The following is a 23,214-nucleotide window of genomic DNA, read 5'->3' as shown; positions in this document are numbered from 1 at the left end:
TATTTCAGTTATTTTGGTTTCAACACCTTTACTATGATAGGCCTGGTTTTGGTTTTCCTCCTACCCCCACTATACATGGCATGTATATTGCTTTCTATATCTGTTACTTGATGTCTTTTGTTACTTTACAAAACTTCTCAAACATTATATCTTGAAATACTATTTCTATACTATTCCCTTCATTACAGGACTCCTATTAAACATACGTTTATTTACTATACCCCCTATTTGCCGCATTTCTTCCTGTATTATTCATCATTCTGTCACATCATACTTCATTTTGGATATTTTCAGACATTTTATTCATTTGTCTAATATGCTGCTAATCATATAATTATTCTTAATTCCAGGTATTGCATTTTTGAGTTCTATAAATTCTGTTCCTTTTTTAAAAAATTCTTTTTTGTTTAAGTATTACATATGTCTCCTTTTTCTCCCATTGACCTCTCCCCGATCTTTCCCACCACTTCAGTACATACCCTCATCTCCCAACTGTGTGTTCATGGGTTATGCTTATATGCATGCATACAAATCCTTTGGATGCTTTCTCCCCCTCTCTCACCCGCCCCTGTCTTCTACCTGAGGTTGGATGGTCTGTTCAATGAATCTATGTCTCTGGATAAATTTTAATTCATCAATTTATGTTCATTATATTCCACAAATAAGTGATCTTGTGATATTTATCTTTCTCTGTCTAGCTTATTTTGCTTTGCATAATGCTCTCCAGTTCCATCCAGGCTGTTGCAAATGGTAAAAGTTCCTTCTTTTTTACAGAAGCATAGCATTCCATTGTATAGATGTACCAAAGTTTTTTATTTTTATTTATTTTTATTTTTTTTAATCAATCTTTATTGTTCATATTATTACAAAGGTTCCTCATTTCTTCCCCCTTCCACCAGGTTCCCATCCCACCCTCCGCCCCCTCCCTAACCCCCATTGTCCTCATCCATAGGTGCACAGTTTATGTTCAGTCTCTTCCTCCCTCCCTTTCCCTGAGAACAGTCAGTCCACTCCCCTCCCATATCACCGACTCTACTACAATGAACCGCTATTATTGTTCATCAGGTTTTTCAATCTCCTTTTGTTGTTGTTGTTGTTGTTTGTTTGTTTTTTGTTTTTTGTTTATAAAGTTGTTTACTTCTAGAAATTAATCCACTTCGTGTAGGTTGTCCACTTGCTGGCACATAATAGTTCATAGTGTTCTTTAATGATTCTTTGTCTTTCTGTGCTGTTGGTTATAATTTTCCTCTTATTTATTTGGGCAATATTTTTTTCTTGATCAGTTTGTCTATAGTTTCATTTTTTGCTGAATTATGTATTGGTTTAAATTGACATCCAAATATAGGTACTGCCATGGCTGGTGTGGCTTTGTTGGTTGAGTGTTGTTCCATTCACCAAAAGATCACCAGTTCAATTCCCAGTCAGGATAAACATGCCAGGTAGGGTGTGTGTGGGTGTGTGTGTGTGTGTGTGTGTGTGCAGGAGGCAGCATATTGATGATTCTCGCTCATCACTGATGTTTCTATTTCTTTCTCCTTTGTTTTTTAATTAATAAACTTTTACACTTCTAAGAATAAATTTTAAAATCTAATAATTTTAAACCTTGTTTTTTTTCTGCCCTGGGAATTGAGAGCAAACTTGTTTACATGTAAACTTGCCTTTAGGCTATCAAAAGGTGTAGCCATTCAAGTGTAAATGGACACATTGTTTAAACATAGCTGCTGGTTGGAATTGGATTACCTGTTCTGGGTGGGAAGGGCTTGTCATTTCCTTTCTCCATTAAAATTAAGGTGTTTGCTTTAAAACCTCTTTTTGGCAAGAGACCTTAAACTTTCAGAACTTTACATTTTTCAGATAGTAAATCAGTTACTTAGCATTTTCTCAAATCAATAATACCTCCACATGCCCAAGGATACACTTCACACAAAAGACATTTCCAAATAGATCAACCAACCTCATCCAGGTCCCACCCAAGGCATTCACAGATCAACACCCCAGCACTATACTAACTCAACACATCCAGATCTAAGCCTTCTTCATTTGATTCAGCAGACCCTCAAGTTCCTCCAAAAGTTTCCAGCCATGTCTGAGAGGCAGCCTTGGGGCGGAGGCAGGCGAGGAATGAGCTGTTCTGGGCCTGACCTCTGTTGCTCTGTTCCGTTCCACAACCAGCTGCTCCGGGTCTGGCCACTGCCGCTCCAGACCTGGCTGCTCCGGGTGTGGCTGCTGCTGCTCCAGGCCTGGCTGCACCCAACCCGGCTGCTCTGGGCCTAGTTGCTCCGGGCCCGGCCACTTCAGGCCTGGCCACTCCCAGCCTGGCTGCTGCTGCTCCGGGCCTGGCCGCACCCGACCCAGCTGCTCTGGGCCCGGCTGCTCCGGGCCCGGCCGCTGTGGGCCTGGCCGCTCCCAGCCTGGACGCTGCTGCTCCGGACCTGGGCGCACCCAACCCAGTTGCTCTGGGCCCGGCCGCTCCGGGCCTGGCCGCTCCCAGCCTGGCAGCTGCTGCTCTGGGCCTGGCCACACCTGACCCGGCTGCTCCGGGCCTGGCCACTCCCAGCCTAGCAGCTGCTGCTTCGGGCTTGGCCACACCCAATCCGGCTACTCCGGGCCCAGCTGCTTTGGGCCTGGCAGCTTCGGGCCTGGCCGCTCCCAGCCTGGCAGCTGCTGCTCCAGGCCTGGCCGCACCCGACCCGGCTGCTCGGGGCTCGGCTGCTCCGGGCCCGGCTGCTCCAGGCCTGGCCGCTCCCAGCCCGGCAGCTGCTGCTCTGGGCCTGGCCGCTCCCAGCCTGGCAGCTGCTGCTCTGGGCCTGGCCGCTCCCAGCCTGGCAGCTGCTGCTCTGGGCCTGGCCGCTCCCGACCTGGCTGCTCCAAGCATGGTTGCTGCTGCTCTGTGCCTGGCTGCTCCCAACCGGCTGCTCTGGGCCCGGCTGCCCCAGGCCCTGCCACTCCGAGCCTGGCAGCTCCCTGCCTGGATGCTCTGGGCTTAGCTGCTGATGTTCTGGGTCTGGCTGCTCCCGACCCGGCTGCTCTGGGCCCGGCTGCCCCAGGCCCTGCCACTCCAAGCCTGGCAGCTCCCTGCCTGGATGCTCTGGGCTTAGCTGCTGATGTTCTGGGTCTGGCTGCTCCCGACCCGGCTGCTCTGGGCCCAGCTTCTCCGGGCCCGGCCACTCCGGGCCTGGGTGTTCCTGGACTGGCCACCATGGGCTTGGCCGCCTCCGCCTCAGGCCTGGCTGCCACTGCCCCAGGTTTGGCTGCTCCAGGCCTGGCTGTTGCTGCTCTGGTTCTGACTGCTGCTGCTGTGGGGCCTGGCTGTTGCTGCTTCGGGCCCGGCTGCCACTGCCTTGTGCCTGGCCACTCTAGGCCTGGCCGGCGCCATTCCAACATTCTGTCCTTTTTTTTTTTAAACGCATTTATGTTGCAATGTTGGCTGCTGAGTTGAGTTCTGACTTAGTCTTCGATTTTTCAAGATCTTCTTTGTATTTTTTCTTAAGTAATTTTACTATCTTTTGCTCTCACTTGATTTCTTCACATTGAAAACTTCTTCGGTTTCTTCCTCTTTGTCCTGGAAGCTCAGTAGGTTGGCCTGTGGCACCCCTTTGTTCTCTGTGGGCTCCTGTGCTACTTCCGCCTGTTGCATGGGTCAGCGCCGCCCAGGAAGCAGACCCCGGCCTCAGCTCCGTGGCCCGCGCTCAGCAGTTGAAGGCCCAGGGGCACCCCCCCCCCCTGGGGGCCCCGTCGCCTGGCTCCTTGCTGGTGCCCGGCTGGCCAGTGTCCGGCAGGGGCTCCTGCTCCTCGTCATGTTCCTCCAATCTGGAGCTTTTTTTCTCCTTCCCGCTAGGGGCGTCTAGCATCAGAGTCAACAGCCTGTCGTTTGCACGCAATGTGCGCAATTCCGGGGACTCGCTTTTCGCCGCTCCCCCAGGACTCCACCTCACAGCCCCGACTCTCTCTGCTTGAGCCTGGGTCCCCAGGGATTGGCCTAGAACTGGGGTTCAGAGCAGTCGGGAATGGGGCTCAGCACCGCTGGAGGTTTTGTTTCTTCCCGTCAGGGCAATACAGCATCAGAGTCAACATTCTGTCCTCTGCGCACAATGTGCGCAACTCTGGGGGCTCCGCTTTTCACCGCTCCCCTGGGATTCCGCCTCACAGCCCCGTCTCCCCCTGCCTGAGCCTGGGTCCCCAGGGTCTGGCCTAGAACTGGGGTTCAGAGCGGTCGAAACTGGTGCCCAGCATGGCCTGAGCTCCTGCTTCCTTCCCTCTAGGGAAATCCCGCATCAGAGTCAACATTTCTTTCCTTGCGCGCAATGTGCGTGACTCCCAGGGCTCTGCTTTTCGCCGCTCTCCTACGACTCCACCTCACAGCCCCGTCTCCCTCTGCTTAAGCCTGGGTCCCCAGGGATTGGCCTAGAACTGGGGTTCAGACCAGTCGGGAATGGGGCTCAGCACCGCCGGAGGTTTTGTTTCTTCCCGTCAGGGCAATACAGCATTAGAGTCAACATTCTGTCCTCTGCGCACAATGTGCGCGACTCCGGGGGCTCCGCTTTTCACCGCTCCCCTGGAATTCCACCTCATAGGAAATAGTATGTCTCCCCCTGCCCGAGCCTGGGTCCCCAGGGTCTGGCCCATAACTGGGGCTCAGTGCTGCCGGTTTTCGGGTTCAGCCCAGGCTGGGGTTTTTATTTCCTTCCTGCTAGGGAACGCCGGGCAGGCACCCAGCCTTCTCCTCCTCTCCGGCTGCGTCCTCTCCGCGTGTGCATGAGTGTGGGCGCGCAGCATGTCTCCGGACCTTAGGCTTTTTTTCAGCTCCTCTGATTTTCCTTCTGGTTTTCTCTTTCCTTCTTGTTGTAGCATTTTCAGTCAGTCGACTACCTGTAGCTCTGGGTGATGTCCACTCTACATTTTAGTTGTATTCCATTGAAATTGTTGTGTGCTGCTGCAGTTAGGTGTCTACCTGAGCAGCCATCTTGGATCTCTCCAAAGTTTTTTAATCAACTCATCTGCTCATGGGCACTTAGGTTATTTCCAAATTTTAGCTATTGTAAATTGTGCTGCTATGAACATAGTGGTGCACATATCCTTTCTGAATGTTGTTTTTAGTTTCTTGGGATATATCCCAGAAGTAGAATTACTGGGTCAAATGAGAGTTCCATTTTAATTTTTTGAGGAAACCTACAGTGGCTGTACTAGTCTGCATTCCCACCAGCAGTGCACAAGGATTCCTTTTTCTCTGCTTGTCTGGATTTACATTTCTAGACCCGCCCCTGCTGACACCAGGGCTTGATATGAAGGCCAAGCTAGTTACACTTTCTGCCATCTTAGGGAAATGTGTATCCAAGCCTTGGCTCTGCCAGTTGTCTTGGACTCAGCTGACAATTTAAAGGAAAATGCCCATGTGCCTTCCCAGATGGCTCTCTACATTTAAGTGAAGGATATATACATAAATGTATCATACTATTTCCTGAACATTTTAATTTTTTAAAATAAAAAATGCAAAGAAGAAACACCCAGAGATGAATGCAAACTACAAACACCTAATCCAACATATGTAAACTACAAACCCCAAAACAAGAAACAGATGAATCTGAGGAAGCAAAGCTTTTTTTCCAGAAGGCAAGTCAAGGAATTTAATGAATGGGGAGATAGCCACAATTCACTATAAAGGAGGTAGATAGAGAATGAGTGTATAAGAAGAAAATACAAAATTATAAACAAAAAATAAAAAAATAAAATAATATATATATAAAGAATATATACAAAACATATACATATACATATACATATACATATACGTACTAGAAGCCCAGCACTTGAAATTGCATGGCCCTGCCCAATTGTACATGCCTCACCATGCCCACCTCACTGCACCCACCTGCATATTCACTGGCCATCAGGCACCCAGGACCTGGGCTGCTTCACTGACCACTGCCGCCATCCACCCAGTTCCCTGTGTTTCCTCGTCCAGTTGTTGGGCATTACAACGTTATGGCCACAGTCCTTTTATTATTAAGACTAGAGGCCTGGTGCACGAAATTCATGCACGGGGGTGGGGGGGTGTCCCTCAGCCCAGCCTGCACCTTCAATCTGCACCCTCAAGTGATGTCCGACTGCCCATTTAGGCCCAATCCTCCCACAATCCAGGACTGCTGGCTCCCAAGTGCTCACCTGCCTGCCTTCTTGATTGTCCCTAACCATTTCTGCCTGCCAGCTTGATCACCCCATAACCACCCTTCTACTATCCTGATCAATGCCTAACTGTTCCCCTGCCAGCCCAATTGTCCCCAACTGCCTTCCCCTGCCAGTCCGGTCACCCCCAAATGCTCTCCCTTCCATATTCCCTCTTTATTTAGGGCTTTTTTCTTTAACATATTGGACAGTGTCCCTGCTGTGGTCTTCACAAACCAGTAAAAATGTAAACCCAAACTAAAAGTGTCATAAAATAAACTTAAATAGGAATTTCATGAGACCTTGGAAAGGTGATATGATGTGGTTGTTTCTTTTTTCCTTCTCTTTCTTTTTCTTGATATTTCATCTTTTGTCCTTTCTTTTTTCCTTTTATTCCTTTTCTGTCCCCTCTTTCTCTTAACTTTTCTGTTGGTAGAATCATCAGTACTTGAATCTGTCTTGCTTCCAGAAGACAAAGAAGAGAGAAACACACAGTCATCTGAAGAAAAAGATGATTTGTGTTGGTGTTGTTTCTGGTTTTGCTCTTTTTCCAGTTTGATTGTCATTTATTCTGGCCCCAGAATCTTCAGGACTTGCGTGTGGGCACTTCTTATTTATGTCTACAAAACCTCCCTGCCTTGGTGAAAACTGTAGGGGAAATAGCCTTCCTGGGTGGGCTCAAGCCCTGCCCAAGGTGCTGAGGAACCAGGGTGGGGAGCACCCACACCGCCCTTGCAGAGCCAACCTCCAGACCTCGGGGTACTCTCCAGTAATGTAACTGCAATGTCCAGGTTTGCCTTCAGAAATTAGTTGTAAGTTACTTCTGATGTGAAAACCTACCTCAGACATTTCCATTGTGGTTTTTAAAGATTTTAGACAAAAACCATTTACATCCTTTACGTGGTCAGACGTTTTTACCCAATGGGAGAGGTTTACTTGGCAGCATCACCCAGATATCACTGCCCATCTCCAATCACTTGGCTGGCATCAAGGGAAGTTCCAAGGCTATAGGTATGTAGGGGGATCACTCCATGGGGGTTCAGCCTCATACCCTAGGCTGCCTCTGGGAGGGAATAGCTCGGGGGGGGGGGGGGGGCGCGTCTGCTTCCCAGGCCTACAACCCCCAACTTCAGGTGGGAGCTGATCGCTGGGGGTGGGGGAGGGTGGGTTTATAGGCGGCCCGGGCTTCTCGCAGGCCCACAGCCTGGGCAGGGACAAGCAGCAGATGGCACTGGCCATGCGCAGGCACCTCGCAGGCCCATGGCCCAAGCTTGAGCGGGCAGCAGATTTCACCCAATGTGCACCGGCACCTCACAGGCCCAGGGTCCAGGCGGGAGCTGGGAGAGGATCACTGCCGCCTCACAGACCAATGGCCCAAGCTGGGGCAGGCAGTGGATTGCATCAGCTGTGCATGGGTGCCTTGAATGCCCTCGGCCCGGGCCACGGCGAACAGTGGATCACACCAGCTGACCGTGTTGGGGTCAGGGCAGGCAGTAGATCCTGCGGGCTGTGCAGGGGTGCCTCCCAGGCCCACAGACCAGGCCGGGGCTGGTAGAAGATCATGCCGGGAGGCACAGCTGTTTCCCAGGCCAACAGGCTGAGCTGCTGCCTGCCTGCTCTCAGTAGCAGACCTCCCTGGGACTGGAGGACTCCAGAGGGCCTGAGAGCACTGGGTGCTGCCATCTTGTGTCTACGGGCGCTGCCATTTTTGTCTTAGAGTGATGGTTAATTTGCATATTACTCTTTCATTAGATAGATTATACACACATACACAAAAAAAAAACCCACCTTTTATCCTTCTTTAATGTATGTATTCATTTACTGTTGAAAAAAGAAGAATAGAGAATGGATAGGTCTGAGTTTGTGATTGGAATTAGTTATTAAAAGGAGAAGAGAACAAGTGAAGCAAGAGAAACAGAAGTAAAAAAAAAAAAAAAAAAAAAAAAGAACAAAAACAAATAAGCAATAAAAACCAAACTAATCAATAGTCAAACAACAAGAAGACAGAAAGAAAAAGGCAAAAAAAGTTTTTTTTAAAGGAAGAAAAAAAGATTTTGGATACTGAGGAAAGAGAAGAGAGACGTGTGTATGGACTTGGAGGAGGGGAACAGAAATTAGATATATGAGTAAGATCAATTTTTAACAGTGAGTAAAGAGGATAGAGAAAAACTAAAGCAGGAACAGGGTAAGAGAAACAAGAAAAAAGGGGAAAGTGAGGAAGAGAGCATTGGCATAAAGGAAAAATTGAGATAGAGCAAAATAATGCTAAAGGAAAACTAAAAATAGAATGTAGAATACTAATCCTAAAAAAAACTTAAAAATGTAAAATAATAGTAGTGCTTCCCCGAAAATAAGACAGTGTCTAATATTAATTTTTGCTCCCAAAGATGCGCTAGGTCTTATTTTCAGGGGATGTCTTATTTTTCCATGAAGAAGAATACAGTACACATTTATTGTTAAATGAAAATAAAGGAAATTTATTACCTGTATATGGTAGTTGTCAACACAAACCAGACAAACTGTGAATCCTACAGTATCAAGAATGTACTCATTTATTCAATGACAATCATGTCATCATCTTCTGGAACATCATCATAACAATCCAATTCCTGAATTTCCTGGTGAATTTCTTGTGACTCCATTTCTTTCAGAATCAGTGGACCAAATCTCTCATGTTTAGCAATAGCACTGTCTTTAAATGAGTACTTCTTGTCAAGGTAGCCTGCTCCCAGTGCATTTGCAAGGCACCTGTCAGTGATTTTCTCCCATGAATTCTTCACCCAAGTCACAACTTCTTGCAGTTTAGGTTTCACAAAGTTTCCACGCTGATTTCTCTCCATTCTTTTTTCATTGTAGTCATTAATTTCCATGCACAAATTGTCTTTGAATGACTTGTTTATTGCAATATCAAGAGTCTGGAGATAGGCCGTCATTCCTATGGGAATCATTATCTGATCTATTTTTCTTTCGTGAAGAAATGTCTTCATGTCTTTAGTGTGGTGAGTGCTGGCTGCATCCCAGACTAGCAGACCTCTTTGGCTCCCTCTCATAACAAGCAGCAACATTAAATCGACCCATTTCCTTATAACTGCTTGTGTAGCCCAGGCTTTTTCAGTTTCAAGAATAAAAACGCCCAAAACACGTTCAATCTTTTCCTTCTTGCTCTTAGAAATGGGATTTTAGTGCCATCCAGACAAATTGCCAAAATACAGGAAACACGTGCACTTTCGTAAGCAGTGGAGGGAATGTACATTAAGGAGGCACCCCGCTGTTCAATTGTTTGGTTTTTTTTTTTTTTTAGATGATTGGCCCATAAACACTGGTTTCATCCATAGCAATCATGTTGGAAAAGTTGTATTTAGAGAAGTCAGCATCATCAATAAAGGACTTGAATGCAAGTGCTCACTTAATAACTTGAGTATCTTCCAACCTAAACAATGTTGTAGATCTTCTTAAAGACAGTTCACTTCACTGAAGGAAATTATCCAGCCAGTGTTGTGATGCTTTGAAGTCTTCAGGGGCTATGTCAAACTGTGGTGCCATTGCAAGGGCAAATTCTTGAATCTGAGCCCTATTCACAACCAAAGCCTCTGCTCTCCTGTCAACAACCCATTCACAGATCAGGTCTTCCAGCTCGGAAAATAATGGTTGCCGACCTGATCCACATGCGCTTTTTAGCATTTCCCTTGTCCACTAGTTCAATGAGATTACCATACTCTGCTCGCCATTTTCGGACCAATCAGATACTCAACATCTTCTCTTTGCAGAAAGCAGTAAGATTTTGGCCCCAAGAGTCTTCCACGATTCCTTTCTTGTACTCCACAGAGTAGCTTTTTCTTTTTGCACTCATTTCTAGGGGTAAAAAAAAAGGAATTGGGGTATCAAGGTGGGGGGAGGGGGATCACTTAAAATGACACAGGGGGGACCAGAGGGGGAATAAAAATGGCACAGGAGAATCAGAGGGGGGGGGGGATTACCATTTTAGTAACCCCTTTTGATCCTCCTGTGTCATTTTAAGTGGTCCCCCTCCCCCCCACCCCTGTGCCACTGAACACCTTCACCAGACATCCCCCCTACCCCTTTATCAGACATTTACCCCCTGGGGCCTGCCTGGGGACTGTCACTGGGCTTGCTGGGGCCTGGATCTGGGCTGGAGCAGGGTCTGCCACTGACTGAGAACCTTCAGTCATCATGAGGGTGGCCGTGAGCATCAGGTAGTGTCACCAGAGACAGACCAGCTCTCACCACCTTCGCCACATCCTGTCCGATCTAATCCTCCTGTTCTTCTTCAGGCATCTGCGAAAGTCTCCTCCTCTCTCCCGCCCCGCACTCACCACTCACTCTGACCTCCACTCCGCCTCCACACAGCAGTGACGTCAGAACTCCACGTAACGTCACTGGTTGCTAGACGCCAGTTGGGGCGGCCCTAGCGACCAGTTTAAGGTAAATTAATTTTTATTTTGAGACGGAGCTTGGGGGGGGGGGCTTATTTTCAGGGGATACCTTATATTTCACTCAGAAGGAAACCTGTAAGTAGGTCTTATTTTTGGAGGATGTTTTATTTTCGGGAAAACACGTTAGTAATAATAATAGTTAAAAATAAAAATATAAAAAAGGTAAAATCAAATGAGAAAAAAATTTAGTTTCCCAAGTAAAAGATAAAAAATAAAGTAGTGAAGTAATGAAGGTCATTCACTTCCTCTACTCTTCTGATTGGCAGATCTGTTTCCTGTCAGGTAGGCAGCACAGTATTGAAGTTCCCCATGCTCCACCGCTCCTCTGTGTCATAAACCACAACCCTGTTTTCAAGCAGTCAGGAGCACTTTGTTTCTCAGCTTGCCTTTAATTGTATGTACATAAGAGTCAATTTCTGATACAACCCCTGGTTGGCAGTGTTTCTGTATTGATATCTGGTGGTAAAAGGCCCTTCCCCGAGAAACCGGTTTGGCTCAGTGGTAGTCTGCGGACTGAAAGGTCCCGGGTTCGATTCCGGTTAAGGGCATGTACCTTGGTTGCGGGCACATCCCTGGTAGGGGGTGTGCAAGAGGCAGCTGGTTGATGTTTCTCTCTCATCGACGTTTCTAGCTCTCTATCTCTCTCCCTTCCTCTCTATAAAAAATCAATGAAAAAAAAATATTTTTTTTAAAAAGGCCCCTCCCCTACCCAGTGGTTAGATTGCTTACCCTGCACAACTAAATATTGGGTTGGGGGGATAGACTTCCCTAGAGCTGGTTTTCTGCTAGTCTTTCCCCACTCTGAACCCCAGGATCCACAAAAACAACTTTCCCCTGAAGTCTTGGTGAGGGTTTTTCAATTGGAAGATCCTATGTATTGTACTTAGCAATCAAAAGCAAGATTTAAAAAGAAAAAAAAAGCCACAGGACACACACAGACTACTATCTTTTCCTCCGGGGCACTCCGCAGCTAGTATACTGGTAGAACTTCAGGCTGCCTTTCTGGGTTCAGCCCTGCTATGGGTTAATTTCTCTAGTACTTTTCTGCCAGCATCTCTGTGGACACCCCTTCCACATTCGAGGGTTACACTGGCCCCAGCAACCTCAGATTTTGTGGGGCTCAGTCTTCCTCTGAGACTTTAGTTTCATGCACATTTTGCTCACATTTCTCCCTCCAGCCTGGATCCCAGATATCATCTTTCTCTAGCGATATCTGACCTGTGTTAATTTTCCAATTCCAGGTGGATATTAGTCAATTCAGCTGTTCCTTCTCTCTGCTGTGTGAAAAGGCGCAGGGCTTGTCCACGTATTGGCACGTCTTTTTCTCCTGGACAGACTTTCTAGGCACCCGGGGACGAAGAGGCTAGAGACTTGGTGTTCCTGAATTCATAGCTGAGGCAGCTCATCCGTGGGGGTTGTGGTTGTAGGATCCTGGGAAGTATCCGAGGTCCCCAGTTGAAGGCAAACGGGGCTTCAGATCACTGCCTCTCTTCCCTTCAAGATGTCATGGTCTCTGAGGTAGAGCTAGTTGCTCTGGGAGAAATTTCAGCAGCAGTAGAGGCTGCCTGGCCAGGTGAGCCCAGTCTGCCAGTCCCCAACAATTCCTTGGAATATAACTGTCCCTCACTAACAAATACAGACACTACTCCGCACATCCACACTCTCCTTTCGTTCTTTCACTCGCACACTATCTTGCACCTTGCAATCCCATCGGCAAACATCTTGTATCTCTCCAGAGTACGTTCTCTGACCATAATGCTATGAAACTATATATATATAACAAAAGCAAATAGAAAAATATCTAAACAGTTATAATTCACACTATTGTTCCAGTTTATTGTTGAGATTCCTGTTATAAAAGAGCAGAAATTAGAATTTTCCCAAGCTGAACTATATTTCCAGCTGAATAAAAAAAGAAGCCTACTTATGATATTTCAAAGTATTGTTGAAAGCAAGGCTGAACAGAGCGGGGACAGTTTAGGAAGTGGTTACATCAGTCTCATCTGACATTGAAGTTTGGACTGTACTAAAAAAGAAAGTACAGCTTGCTAATTAGTCATGAAATCAATGTTGTGTCTGATTATATTTGGAAGGTATGAGTTTGCTTCCCAGGTTGTAGAAGGGTTAATAGATTACAGAGTCCTGAAAGAAGGCAAACTCCATATGCCTTCCTAGAGTATAGCTCATGTATGTTCATACTTTTGTTCTTTATAAATCCTGTCTCATTTTCTAAATGGTCATACACAGTTACTCCATACTTGAATATTTCTTTCCTGATTATGCCATCTTTTGAGTAAGACTCTCAAATATAGAGGGGTAGAGGCATTTTCTTTCTGGGGTTTGTGTGATTATTCCACTCAGGCAGTTTGACACTTGGTTTCCCTACAATAATGTTAGGCCAAGATGTGGTACATGGTACATGTCCACTGATGTGTCTTCAAATTTATTTTTGTTCTCAATTTCAAATTACAATAATAGCAGTAGTTCTCTTCAAAGAAAAATAAAGGTTGGTATTTTCCCATAATTTTGGGGAGACTTCATTATGAATATGGTAGGTATAAGCATCATCCTTTCACCTTCAGGAGGAGGATGGAAACAAGGCAATGAGGGGTTCCCAGAAGGACCCTCAAATATGACAGTAACTATTCAGATAGCCTGGTTTGCATGTAGCAGCACTTAGGACTATGCAACTCTTTCAGTCTCCATGGTCTTCTTCTTCTTTTCTTTTTAAAAAAATAAACCTTTATTGTTCAGATTATTACAGTTGTTCCTCTCCTCCCGCCCCCATAGCTCCCCTCCACCTGGTTTACACCCCATCTGCTGCCCTTACCCTCCCCTCCACTGTCCTCATCCATATAGGTGTACAATTTTTGTCCAGTCTCTTCCTGCACGCCCCCACACCCCATTCCCCCTGAGAATTGTCAGTCCACTCCCTTCTATGCCCCTGATTCTATTATATTCACCAGTTTATTCTGTTCATCAGATTTTTTATTCACTTGATTTTTAGATTCACTTGTTGATAGACATGTATTTGTTGTCACTTTGGTGTTCATAATTTTTATCTTTACCTTCTTCTTCCTCTTCTTAAAGAATATCCTTCAGCATTTCATATAATACTGGTTTGGCGGTGATGAACTTCTTTACCTTTTCTCATCTGTAAAGCTCTTTATCTGACATTCAATTCTGAATGATAGCTTTGCTAGGTAGAGTAATCTTGGTTGTAGGTTCTTGCTACTCATCACTTTGAATATTTCTTGCCACTCCCATCTGGCCTGCATAGTTTCTGTTGAGAAATCATCTGACAGTCATATTGGTACTCTTTTGTAGGTAACTAACTGTTTTTCTCTTGCTGCTTTTAATATGCTCTGTCTTTTGCCCTTGGCATTTTAATTATGATGTGTCTGGGTGTGATGCTCTTTGGATTCCTTTTGTTTGGGGTTCTGTGCACTTCCTGAACTGGTAAGTCTATTTCTTTCACCAAGTAGGGGAAATTTTCTGTCATTATTTCTTCAAATAGGTTTTTAATATCTTGCTCTCTCTCTTCTTCTGGCGCCCCCATAATTCGGATTTGGTATGCTTGAAGTTGTCCCAGAGGCTCCTTACACTGTCTTCATATTTTTGGATTCTTTTTCATTTCTAGTTAGGTATTTTTTGCTGCTTCGTATTTCAAATCTTTGACTTGATTCTTGGGATTCTCTAGACTGCTTTTGGATTTCTGTATATCATTCTTTATTTCAGTCAGTGTATGCTTATTTCTAGTTGGCCCTTTTTCATATCCTTGAGGGTCTCACTAAATTTCTCGGAGGTTTCTAGAAGATTCTTGAGTAACCTTATAACCATGGTTTTGAACTTTATATCCAATAGTTTGTTTTCCTTCATTTCTGTCATTTGTGACCTGTTTCTTTGTCTCCACATTTTGTCTGCTTCTCTGTGTTGATAGAATGGCTTTGTGTGCTAGGTGTCCTATAGAGCCCAGTGGCTCAGCCTCCCCAATGACCTGAGGTTGACACTCTTGGTGCACCCCTTTGTGGGCTGTGTACATGGTCTTATTGTAGTTACGCCTTATTGTAGTTACGCCTTGATTGTATCACTGGGAGGAATTGACCTCCAGGCCAATTAGCTGTGAGGACCAGTTGTGTCTACTATGGGATAACTTCTTTGCTGGAGACACCCTTATGGGGCAAGACTTGCTTTAGTGGGGCTTTGACACTCACTGAGTCTGCCCCCTGAGTGTGTCTCTTATGGATGTGAAGAGTTGTAATCGGATGGTCTCACTTTGACCATTGGGACACTGGCTCTTGGATCTCCAAGAAGGTACAAATTTATCCTCTGCCTGAGGCCACCCAACAGGAGGTACAGAGAGATCTTCAGATTCCTCCTCTTTGTTTGGGGTTTGAAGGTGCCCAGCTGTGAAGCAATGCAAGCTGCTGTCCAGCTCTGAGCCTTTTTGGGGGGGCTCTGAGGTTCTTTGACCCAGCTGCAGTATGTTAGGTTTTCGATTGCAAATGGCCAGGCCATTCATATGCAAAAGCCTCTGTGCATAGCTAGGGTGGGTTTGTAAATTGGGTGGGATGGGGTCTCGGAATCACCAGGGTGGAGCAAACAGCAATGGCTGGCCATCAGCCTTGCCCCGATGAGGTCCCCGGGTCTCTGTGTCCCATGGCACCATGCAGGATCAATGATCACTGCAAGCACCTCAGAGAAAGCCACCCTCGTGTTCCGGCCCAATGCCAGACAGTCCAGTTTCTCCCTGTATGAGTCTGGGTCCCCAGAGTCTCACCCAGAACTGTAGTTCAGAGCAGTCGGGAGCTTGTGTCTCCCTGCCTGATTGAAAAAGACAACAGCGTACTCAGTTGCCAGCTCTTTTCCACACATGCCTCTGTACCTCCACACATCACTTCTGTACCTTTGTACTTCCTTTGAGTCTCAGTGTGCTTTTCTCTTTTCTTCAGTATAATTGCCACTCAGTCGGCCTTCCCATGGTTCTGGATGATATCCATTTTGTCTTTTAGTTGTAGTTTTGAAGTGGTTGTGCAAGGCAGCAAGTTCAGTTGTTTACCTATGCCGCCATATTGGTTTCTCTGTCTTCTTTTTCTTTTCTTGCTGTAAAAATGAAGAGTGATAGAACCAGAATAATGGTTGAGCAATCCCATTTGTAGACCTGTTATAATTAAGGTGAGCATATATAGGAAGCTTTTAGCATTTCTATATATATCTGAGCATTTATTTCTATACACTTCCCCACAGAACCCTCTCTAGCTTCCACCCTAAAAATATTGGTGTGAAGTGAATTAAAGCATACCAAGATAGAACTCCAGAAAGACAAATGGAAAACACACAAGATGGAACCCTGGGGGACTGGTTCAAGATCACAGTGAGTATCCTGATAAAATGTAAGAAATGTATAAGAAAGGCAGATCCAGGGGAGTTGTGTTGATCTCATATAAAGACTCTAGGAACTTTGCTAAGTTCAGGAGGAATTAACATCTTTGATTATCCAAAGTTCAGGTTCAGAGAAACAGTAACAAGGGAACAGAGTGACTGAAGGAAGGTCGACTACAGGAAAGGTAGAAACTACTGCCAAGGAGATGGAGCAACTTCTCACTAGATGTCTCCATTTGATTCTCTAAAATTTTTTTGTTTTGTTTGTGTGTGTGTGTGTGGGGGGGTATTTTTATCAGAGGGACAGGTAGGGTCTTTAATAGGTAGGATCTTCCCTGGAACCTTATTAAAGGAAGGTCATTTTAAGCATCTAAATTTGATTATTTGGAAGGTAAATATTGAAATAGAGAAAAAGGATAATTAGAAAATCCATCTGGAAAAAAACACACCACATTGAAGTAATGTTAATGGTCCCTAGTTAATGTTAATGGTCCCTAGTTTAGAGTCTTAAAGTTTGGTAGGAGGTCAGAATAAAACACTGTGTTGGGCTATTCTCTAGCCTTATTTCCACATTTTCTCACCAACCCTTCTCTTTGTCTCATCCTTAGGTCCCTTATGGGATAAAGTACGACAGGACATGGCTAATGAATTCAATCCAGAGCCATTGCAGTGTCCCCTTCACTCCAGTGGATGTAAGAGGGATGGTGAAGCCAGATGAAGAGGCTCAGGGAAGGGGGATAGATGTGGCTCAGCTAGGGCCAGAGGCCACTTAAATTATTGCTGTTGTTTTTAATCTATGTAGTTCCACTATGTTAAACACCTGGCCCAGTTCTTTGTCCAGGATGCTAGTGCTGCCTCTGCATTGAAGGACATAAACGGCAAGATTTGTGATGAGGAGAACCAAAAGGTATATGTTGAAGATATTTTCTGAACACAGGCCAGAGGCTACTAACCTTCTTTGGTATTAGAGTTCCGGGTGTTTATCCTACTTCTTCTTCCTGCAGATATTTATCTTTGTTAATACTTCTGCTGTACCCTACTCTGCATGCAATAAGTTGGAGCCAGAAAAAATGGAGCAACTAAAGGTGATGTAGACATAAGGCATGTTGTGTGCCCACACTCAGAAACACGTGTTCCTCCTTCAGTCCCCAATTTATCACCACAATAACCTCAGAGCAGCTCTCTTCATCTCCCTCTATAGCTGACCATAAGCAAACGATATGATGTTTCTCAGAAAGCTCTTGACCTTCACAAGCTCCGCTTTGACCCAGGTACACCTAATAGTAGTAATTGTAGGGAAGGTGAAGACAAAAGAATCTGACTGAGAGGAAGACCTAGAAATGGTAATGAGGGAGGTGCTGGTCCTGGAACCATCTCAATCTTCTCATTCCCTACGCTTGGTTCCCTGAAGACTTACTGGGCCATGATATTATTATAATCCTAAATCGAAGAAACTGCATGGCTGCTACCCTGCAGATCATCAAAGAGAATTTCCCTGAGGTGAGGCCTTAGACCCAGTGCTGGTGTTACAGTAGGGGGTGGGACAGATGGGACATAGGACAGATTTGTCTCTCAGGTCCTAGATAGTAAGGATCACTCTGACTCTTCTTCTCTAAAGCTGTTGTCCCTGAATTTGTGTAAGAACAAACTGTGCCAGCTGGATGGTCTGTCTGAGATTATGCAGATGGCACCCACAATCAAGATCCTGAACCTTTCAAAAAATCAGGTGAGAAGAGGGAGCCAGGTCAAAGTTGAGTTGAGAGTGGGTGGTAGTGGACATCAGAGTGATGACAGGAGGGATGCAAAAGTACCAGTGGGGGAGAGGGGGGGGGGTTGTGGGTGCAGGAGCCCAGATGTACCTCTTTTCCTGATATTTCTTTTCCAATTTCCCCCACATTTTTCAGCTAAAGTCAGCCTGCGAGTTGGACAAGATAAAAGGGCTGGAGCTGGAAGAGCTGTGGCTGAAAGGGAACCCCTTGTGCAATACCTTCCCAAACCAGCCCACTTACATAAGGTTGGTGAAACCACTGTAACTCTTTTTGGGAGAGATCTTTCCTCCACCCGCTAAGAACCAAATTATTCCTGACTCGGTCCCTCTGCAGGACATAGAACCTCTAGTCCTCTGGGAGGACCACTGGCCCTGCCCTCTTGTTTCTCATTGTATGTGTCTCTCACCTGAGCTTAGAAGTCTCCTTTCCTTTCTCTGGCCTGATCACTTCATGTGGAGTTTGTTTTCTACTTCTCTGCACCCACCATTCTCTAACATGCCCTCCCAAGAGTGTGCTCTAGGAAACAGGACTCTCCCCCACAAGAACCAGGGGTGTTTAGCCTTGAGACAGATGCTGGTTCCTTGCATTAAAAAGGATCTTCTAGTCCAGGGCCTCATGCTCAGACAGGGCTTCTTGCTTCTTAGATGATATAGAGTATCCCTATCCTATTCTGAGAAGAACCTTCTACAATCCTACACTGACATGAGGACTTTCCCACCCCATGCTGTTGCCAATGCCCCCAGAGGGCTGCTGTCATGGCATCCATTCCTCTGGTTCAATGCCAGGAGCTGGGCTTTCCTTTGGAGAATCCAGAGTTCCCTAGATAAAGAGCCAGAAATTAGCAGAGAGCCTCTTGAGGAAGCAGTGGAAAGCTGAGGGCAGAGAGGGTTGATAAGACAGAAAGTTATCTCAGGAATACGACCCCTTCCTCCACACTTCCTGCCTGAACATTCAGAGGAGCCCTGTCTAATATGATGTGAACAGGATTCCTTAGGCATGGGAACAAACTAAGACAGGTACAGGTAGGTGCACAGGGGCCATGAGGAGAGAAGGTGGTGATCACAAGAGGGACCACAGACCCCCAACCCCAAGTTCAGCTGGGGCCTGACCCTTCTGGGAAGGTCTCCTGATCCCATGGCTGCTGTGTTTCCCATGCCCAGTTCATGTTAATCTCTCATAGGTGACAAAAGCTCAACCAGCATCCTGTGGCCCTCAGGCCAACAGGTGCATGTTTTCCATTCCTACCAGGGGCAGATGAAGGAAAGGGCTGCTGCAGGGGAGCCATGTCCCTTTTCTCTTTTCTTCTCTGACCCAACCCCCACTGCCAGGGCAGAGGTTCCTTCCCCTCCCTTTACTTTTTTCTTTTTCCTTTTCCTTTGACTCTACATTTTGATGTCTTCCCAATCTCTGCTACTATTTTCACTTTCTTTCTGTCTTCATTCTTCTCCCTTTCACTCCCTGTCTCCTAATCCCTCCCTCCATCACTCTCCTTGGCCTAGGGTCCTGGGCTATCCATGGCGCATGTCCTGTTCATGGCAGGATACTGGATCCTCACTGAGGTGGCAGAACCCTGGGCCCCCACCCCATTCCCTCTTCTCTCCGGAGCCATCAGTGGTGGCCTGGAAGAAGGAAAGGGAGGCAGGGAGGGAGAAGGAGCTCTGGAGTCTGGGATCAAAATGCTGTGGTTTGTGGCACTGAAGGAGGAGGCAGGGCCCTCTAGGCAGGAGTTAACCAGGAGAATAGAGAGGGAGAGGGAGCGAGGGAGGGAGGAAAAGGTGAGGGATGCAGGAAGGAACGGCGGTAATATGAATGTGAAGGTGTGGAGAGAGGTGAGGAGTCTGTATTCCAGAGATTCCATATGGCAGATGGTTAGTGCTCAGCAGAGAAGTGGACCCAGAAGCCTTGAAATCTGAGGTTGAGGAGGGCAAAGGGGATTCTGGGTGGGCAGAACTCCTGTCTCTGTTCATGCCATCAGTGTTTTAAGTAAATGGAAGCATGCAACCCAAACTATCAACCACTTCTTTCTTTTTGCATTTGGACAGCGCCATCAGAAAGTATTTCCCCAAGTTGTTACGCTTGGTAAGTGCCTACATTCATCATCTCTTACTTACATTGGCAACCTCCACACCTGCCCTCAAGCCCTTTATGTCTTGCCTGGATTACATGTTTGCATCAAACTCTCATCCATTTAGGGGAATGTGGACTTCTGAAAAAATACATGAATATCTCTGCAAAACTGTTTATACACAGAGAGAGGAAGAAAGAGAGCCATGGAGAGAGGGAAGGAGGGCAGGAGGGAGGAAAAGTGAAAGAGGGAGGAACACACACACACACACACACACACACACACACTGAATAAAACAGTAGAGACTTCCAGAACCTCATGATGCAGATGCCCACTGGAATCTTGCCCATGGAATTTCCAGGTTTTTTCACCCTTGACCTCTGATCTTTGCCATCTCCTGGGTCCATCCTTTCCCTTAATCACCCAGGACCACCTCCCTATACTGCTAATTTATTCCTCCCTTCTTCAGGATGGCCAGGATTTACCTCCACCAACTGTAATTGACATGGACATAATAAAACCCTGTAAGGTGAGTGCAGATCAAGCACGATTGGGGTGTAACAAGGGATGCTTTGTCTACCTACATATTTTGAAGTTGTCTTTTGATTCCAGGAAAGCTTTAAAGGACCTGAGACCCTAAAGAATCTAGTCTTTCAATTCCTGCTACAGTAAGTACCCCTGGGATCATGCAGCAAAGGAGAACTAGGACAGGAAAGGCTATATAACACAGGTCTGCTCATGGGTTAAGAGAAGCTTTCAAGGCCCCTTGGTGGGCCCAAATCTGAGAGAGAGCCTGTTCCCCTTTTCCCCCCCCAGATATTACTTGATTTATGATTCTGAAGACCGAGAACGTCTCCTCAGCGCTTACCACCAGGAGGCCTGCTTCTCCCTGACCGTTGCCTTCAACTCCGAAGACCCAGCCCTGTGAGTATCACAGCTCAGACTCTGATCCTGGGCCATGTTGCTCCCCAGCAGACATAGACCAGCTCTTGGAAACACCTACCCTGTCTGGACCACCACTTCCTGTTTCTCTTTTTCCCCTAGAAGCAGCTGGTGCGAGTACTTAAAGGATAACAGGAATATGAAGAAAGTCAAGGATTCTGGTAATTGCCTGATATGAACGCAGTATGGGAAAGGGGTGTAAAGGGGGCAATCATAGTACCCAAGGGCCCAACCCTCCCTTCTCATTCCCCCACAGACCTGCGGGTTCAGCTACTGAAGCATACAAAGCGTGAGATTGTGAACTCCCTCTGTGTGTTTCCCAAAACTCAGCATGACCTTAACTCCTATGTGGTAGACCTGTGGGCCCACACGGTGAGCACCCGTTTTCTCTCTTGCAGACCAAGAAAGTCAGAGGTGGCTATGAGGTTTAGGATACTGAGAACCCTAATAACTATTCTCTCCTTTCAGGAAATTATGCTCTGTTTTTCTGTCAGTGGCGTTTTTAAGGAAGGTGAGTGTATGTAGAGTTCACTCCCCAGATCCCTCACTACTCCCTTTCCCTAACTGGACTTACTCCCAAACTTATCCCGCTTCCCAGGTTGCTCCATTCCCCTTCCCTCCCCTTTCCTTCCCTTTCTCCCACACCTACCTTGCCCCCAACTTACTGTGTTCTGACATGCATCCGTGCCTTTTTATTTTTTATTTATTTTTATATTTTTATTGATTTTTCACAGAGAGGAAGGGAGAGAGATAGAGAGCTATAAACGTCGATGAGAGAGAAACATCAACCAGCTGCCTCTTGCACACCTCCTACTGGGGATGTGCCCGCAACCCAGGTACATGCCCTTGACCGAATCAAACCTGGGATCTTTCAGTCCGAAGGCCAACGCTCTATCCACTGAGCCAAACAGTCCCGGCTCATCTCAGTTATTTACTCGGTGACATAGGACCCAATATCAAACCATTGCATTTTCTCACTTGCAAAATGGGCTGGTAATATCCTTTTCTAGGAATGCTTTAAAAAGTGAATCAAGTGAACATGTGTTTTTCAGATGATGTGACACATGTTAGGGGGTTCTATTACTGGGAGTCGATTATCTCCATTTTGTCTTCTCAGTCCTTGCAACTCCCTCCTGAGTCACAGTGAAATACTGTCCTGATCTGGTTTCCATCAGGGTGCTGCAAGAGTATCAGGTTAAGTCCATGATTGGGGAATGCTGCTTGTGTGAAAAGTACATACAATTGTTAGAGGGGTTTCTTTTTTGTTGTTATTGAAGTGGAAGGAAAGTCTCAAGGGTCTGTCCATGCCTTCACCCGGACCTTCATCTTATCTTCTGGCAGCAATTCCAGGTAAGTGTTGTGTTGTGGGTACAACATGGGCATGAATACCCATCCCAGCCTAATTCCAGTGGTGTAGGAAAATGGTGGTGTAGCCTCGAGATTTTCTCAGTATTGTGGAAAGCCAACAGGTAGGTCCAAAGAGATGTATAGGTTAGTGGTTAAGACTGTGAGCTCTGAAGTCAGAATACCATATTCTTTTCCTGACCTCAATACTCAATAGCTAGCTAGAGTGACTTTGGTGAAGATATAAGACCTTGGTGACTCATTGTCCCCTTCTGAAAATGGGAATTAGAGCATCCATTCCTTGGGCTGCTGTAAAGGGTAAATGCATTAGTACTAAATCTAAAATTTGAGTGAAACTGGTCCTCAGAATAATAATCTCTTCAAAGGTGAGCTTAGTAGGAGAGGCAGAGGTACCAGGCAAGGAATCTGGGGGCAGGCACAGTTGGGGTATGGAAGGAAACTGGTTTCTGAGTGGCAGTGGGGGCAGGATCGTTTTTGGGAGTCTGAGGGCCCATATTTCTTCCAGTATGTGCATCGTGAACGATATACTGACTGTGGGGAACGCCAGGATAAAAGAAACCCAAAGTGCATTCTCCATTCCAGTACCTACACCCACCTTTAGCTCCCTGTCTACCCTCTCCCAGGAACAGCAAGAAATGGTGCAGGTTTTCTCCATCCATTCTGGGATAAGCCTCGAGTGGTCTCAAAAGTGAGTGCTGGGAATCTATGGGAAAAAGAGAGAGCTGGGAGGGCAAAGGAATGAATAATGGTATCTCATAGTTAATTTGTAAAAATAATTATATGGATATTATGCTTTCAAAAAAAGCTCATAAAATATGTATATTAATGTTATTCTGATATCCTATATAATAAAAGCCTAATATGCTAAGTGTCCAGTTGACCAGCCAGCAGTTGAACCAATCAAAGCGTAATATGCTAATAATACACTAAGGCCGCTCAACCACTCGCTATGATGTGCACTGACCACCAGGGGCAGACGCTCTGATCCGTAGTTTAGCTTGCTGTTGGGGTCCAGCCCAATGAGCCAGATGGGCCGGCTGAGTGAGAGGGGCCAGCTGAGCAAGAGGGGCCAGAT

General features: G+C 46.1%; 3 protein-coding genes across 4 annotated transcripts in view; 2 read left to right on the top strand and 1 right to left on the bottom strand.

The window, feature by feature from the left end:
- The window catches only part of LOC118720243 (nuclear RNA export factor 2), a 31,694-nt gene extending 8,772 nt beyond the window's left edge, over positions 1-22,922 (top strand). Inside the window, 19 exon segments of the mRNA XM_045582448.1 lie at positions 13,151-13,185; positions 13,188-13,216; positions 15,907-15,990; positions 16,607-16,690; positions 16,801-16,905; positions 17,003-17,083; positions 17,200-17,269; positions 17,410-17,498; positions 17,617-17,724; positions 17,903-18,012; positions 19,810-19,846; positions 20,302-20,361; positions 20,445-20,500; positions 20,649-20,756; positions 20,877-20,935; positions 21,031-21,146; positions 21,243-21,285; positions 22,052-22,124; positions 22,645-22,922. Coding sequence (XP_045438404.1) covers positions 13,151-13,185; positions 13,188-13,216; positions 15,907-15,990; positions 16,607-16,690; positions 16,801-16,905; positions 17,003-17,083; positions 17,200-17,269; positions 17,410-17,498; positions 17,617-17,724; positions 17,903-18,012; positions 19,810-19,846; positions 20,302-20,361; positions 20,445-20,500; positions 20,649-20,756; positions 20,877-20,935; positions 21,031-21,146; positions 21,243-21,285; positions 22,052-22,124; positions 22,645-22,831 — 1,534 coding nt within the window. The 3' untranslated portion in view covers positions 22,832-22,922.
- The window catches only part of BEX4 (brain expressed X-linked 4), a 667,575-nt gene that overhangs the window by 422,421 nt on the left and 221,940 nt on the right, over positions 1-23,214 (top strand). The gene's annotated exons all lie outside the window — the stretch shown is intronic.
- The window catches only part of BEX5 (brain expressed X-linked 5), a 64,026-nt gene that overhangs the window by 32,333 nt on the left and 8,479 nt on the right, over positions 1-23,214 (bottom strand). The gene's annotated exons all lie outside the window — the stretch shown is intronic.

This window comes from Pipistrellus kuhlii, unplaced genomic scaffold, assembly GCF_014108245.1.
Source record: "Pipistrellus kuhlii isolate mPipKuh1 unplaced genomic scaffold, mPipKuh1.p scaffold_m20_p_16, whole genome shotgun sequence".
Lineage (NCBI taxonomy): Eukaryota > Metazoa > Chordata > Mammalia > Chiroptera > Vespertilionidae > Pipistrellus > Pipistrellus kuhlii.
Note: the sequence above shows the minus strand (reverse complement) of the source record. Positions and strands in the feature narration are given on the sequence as shown.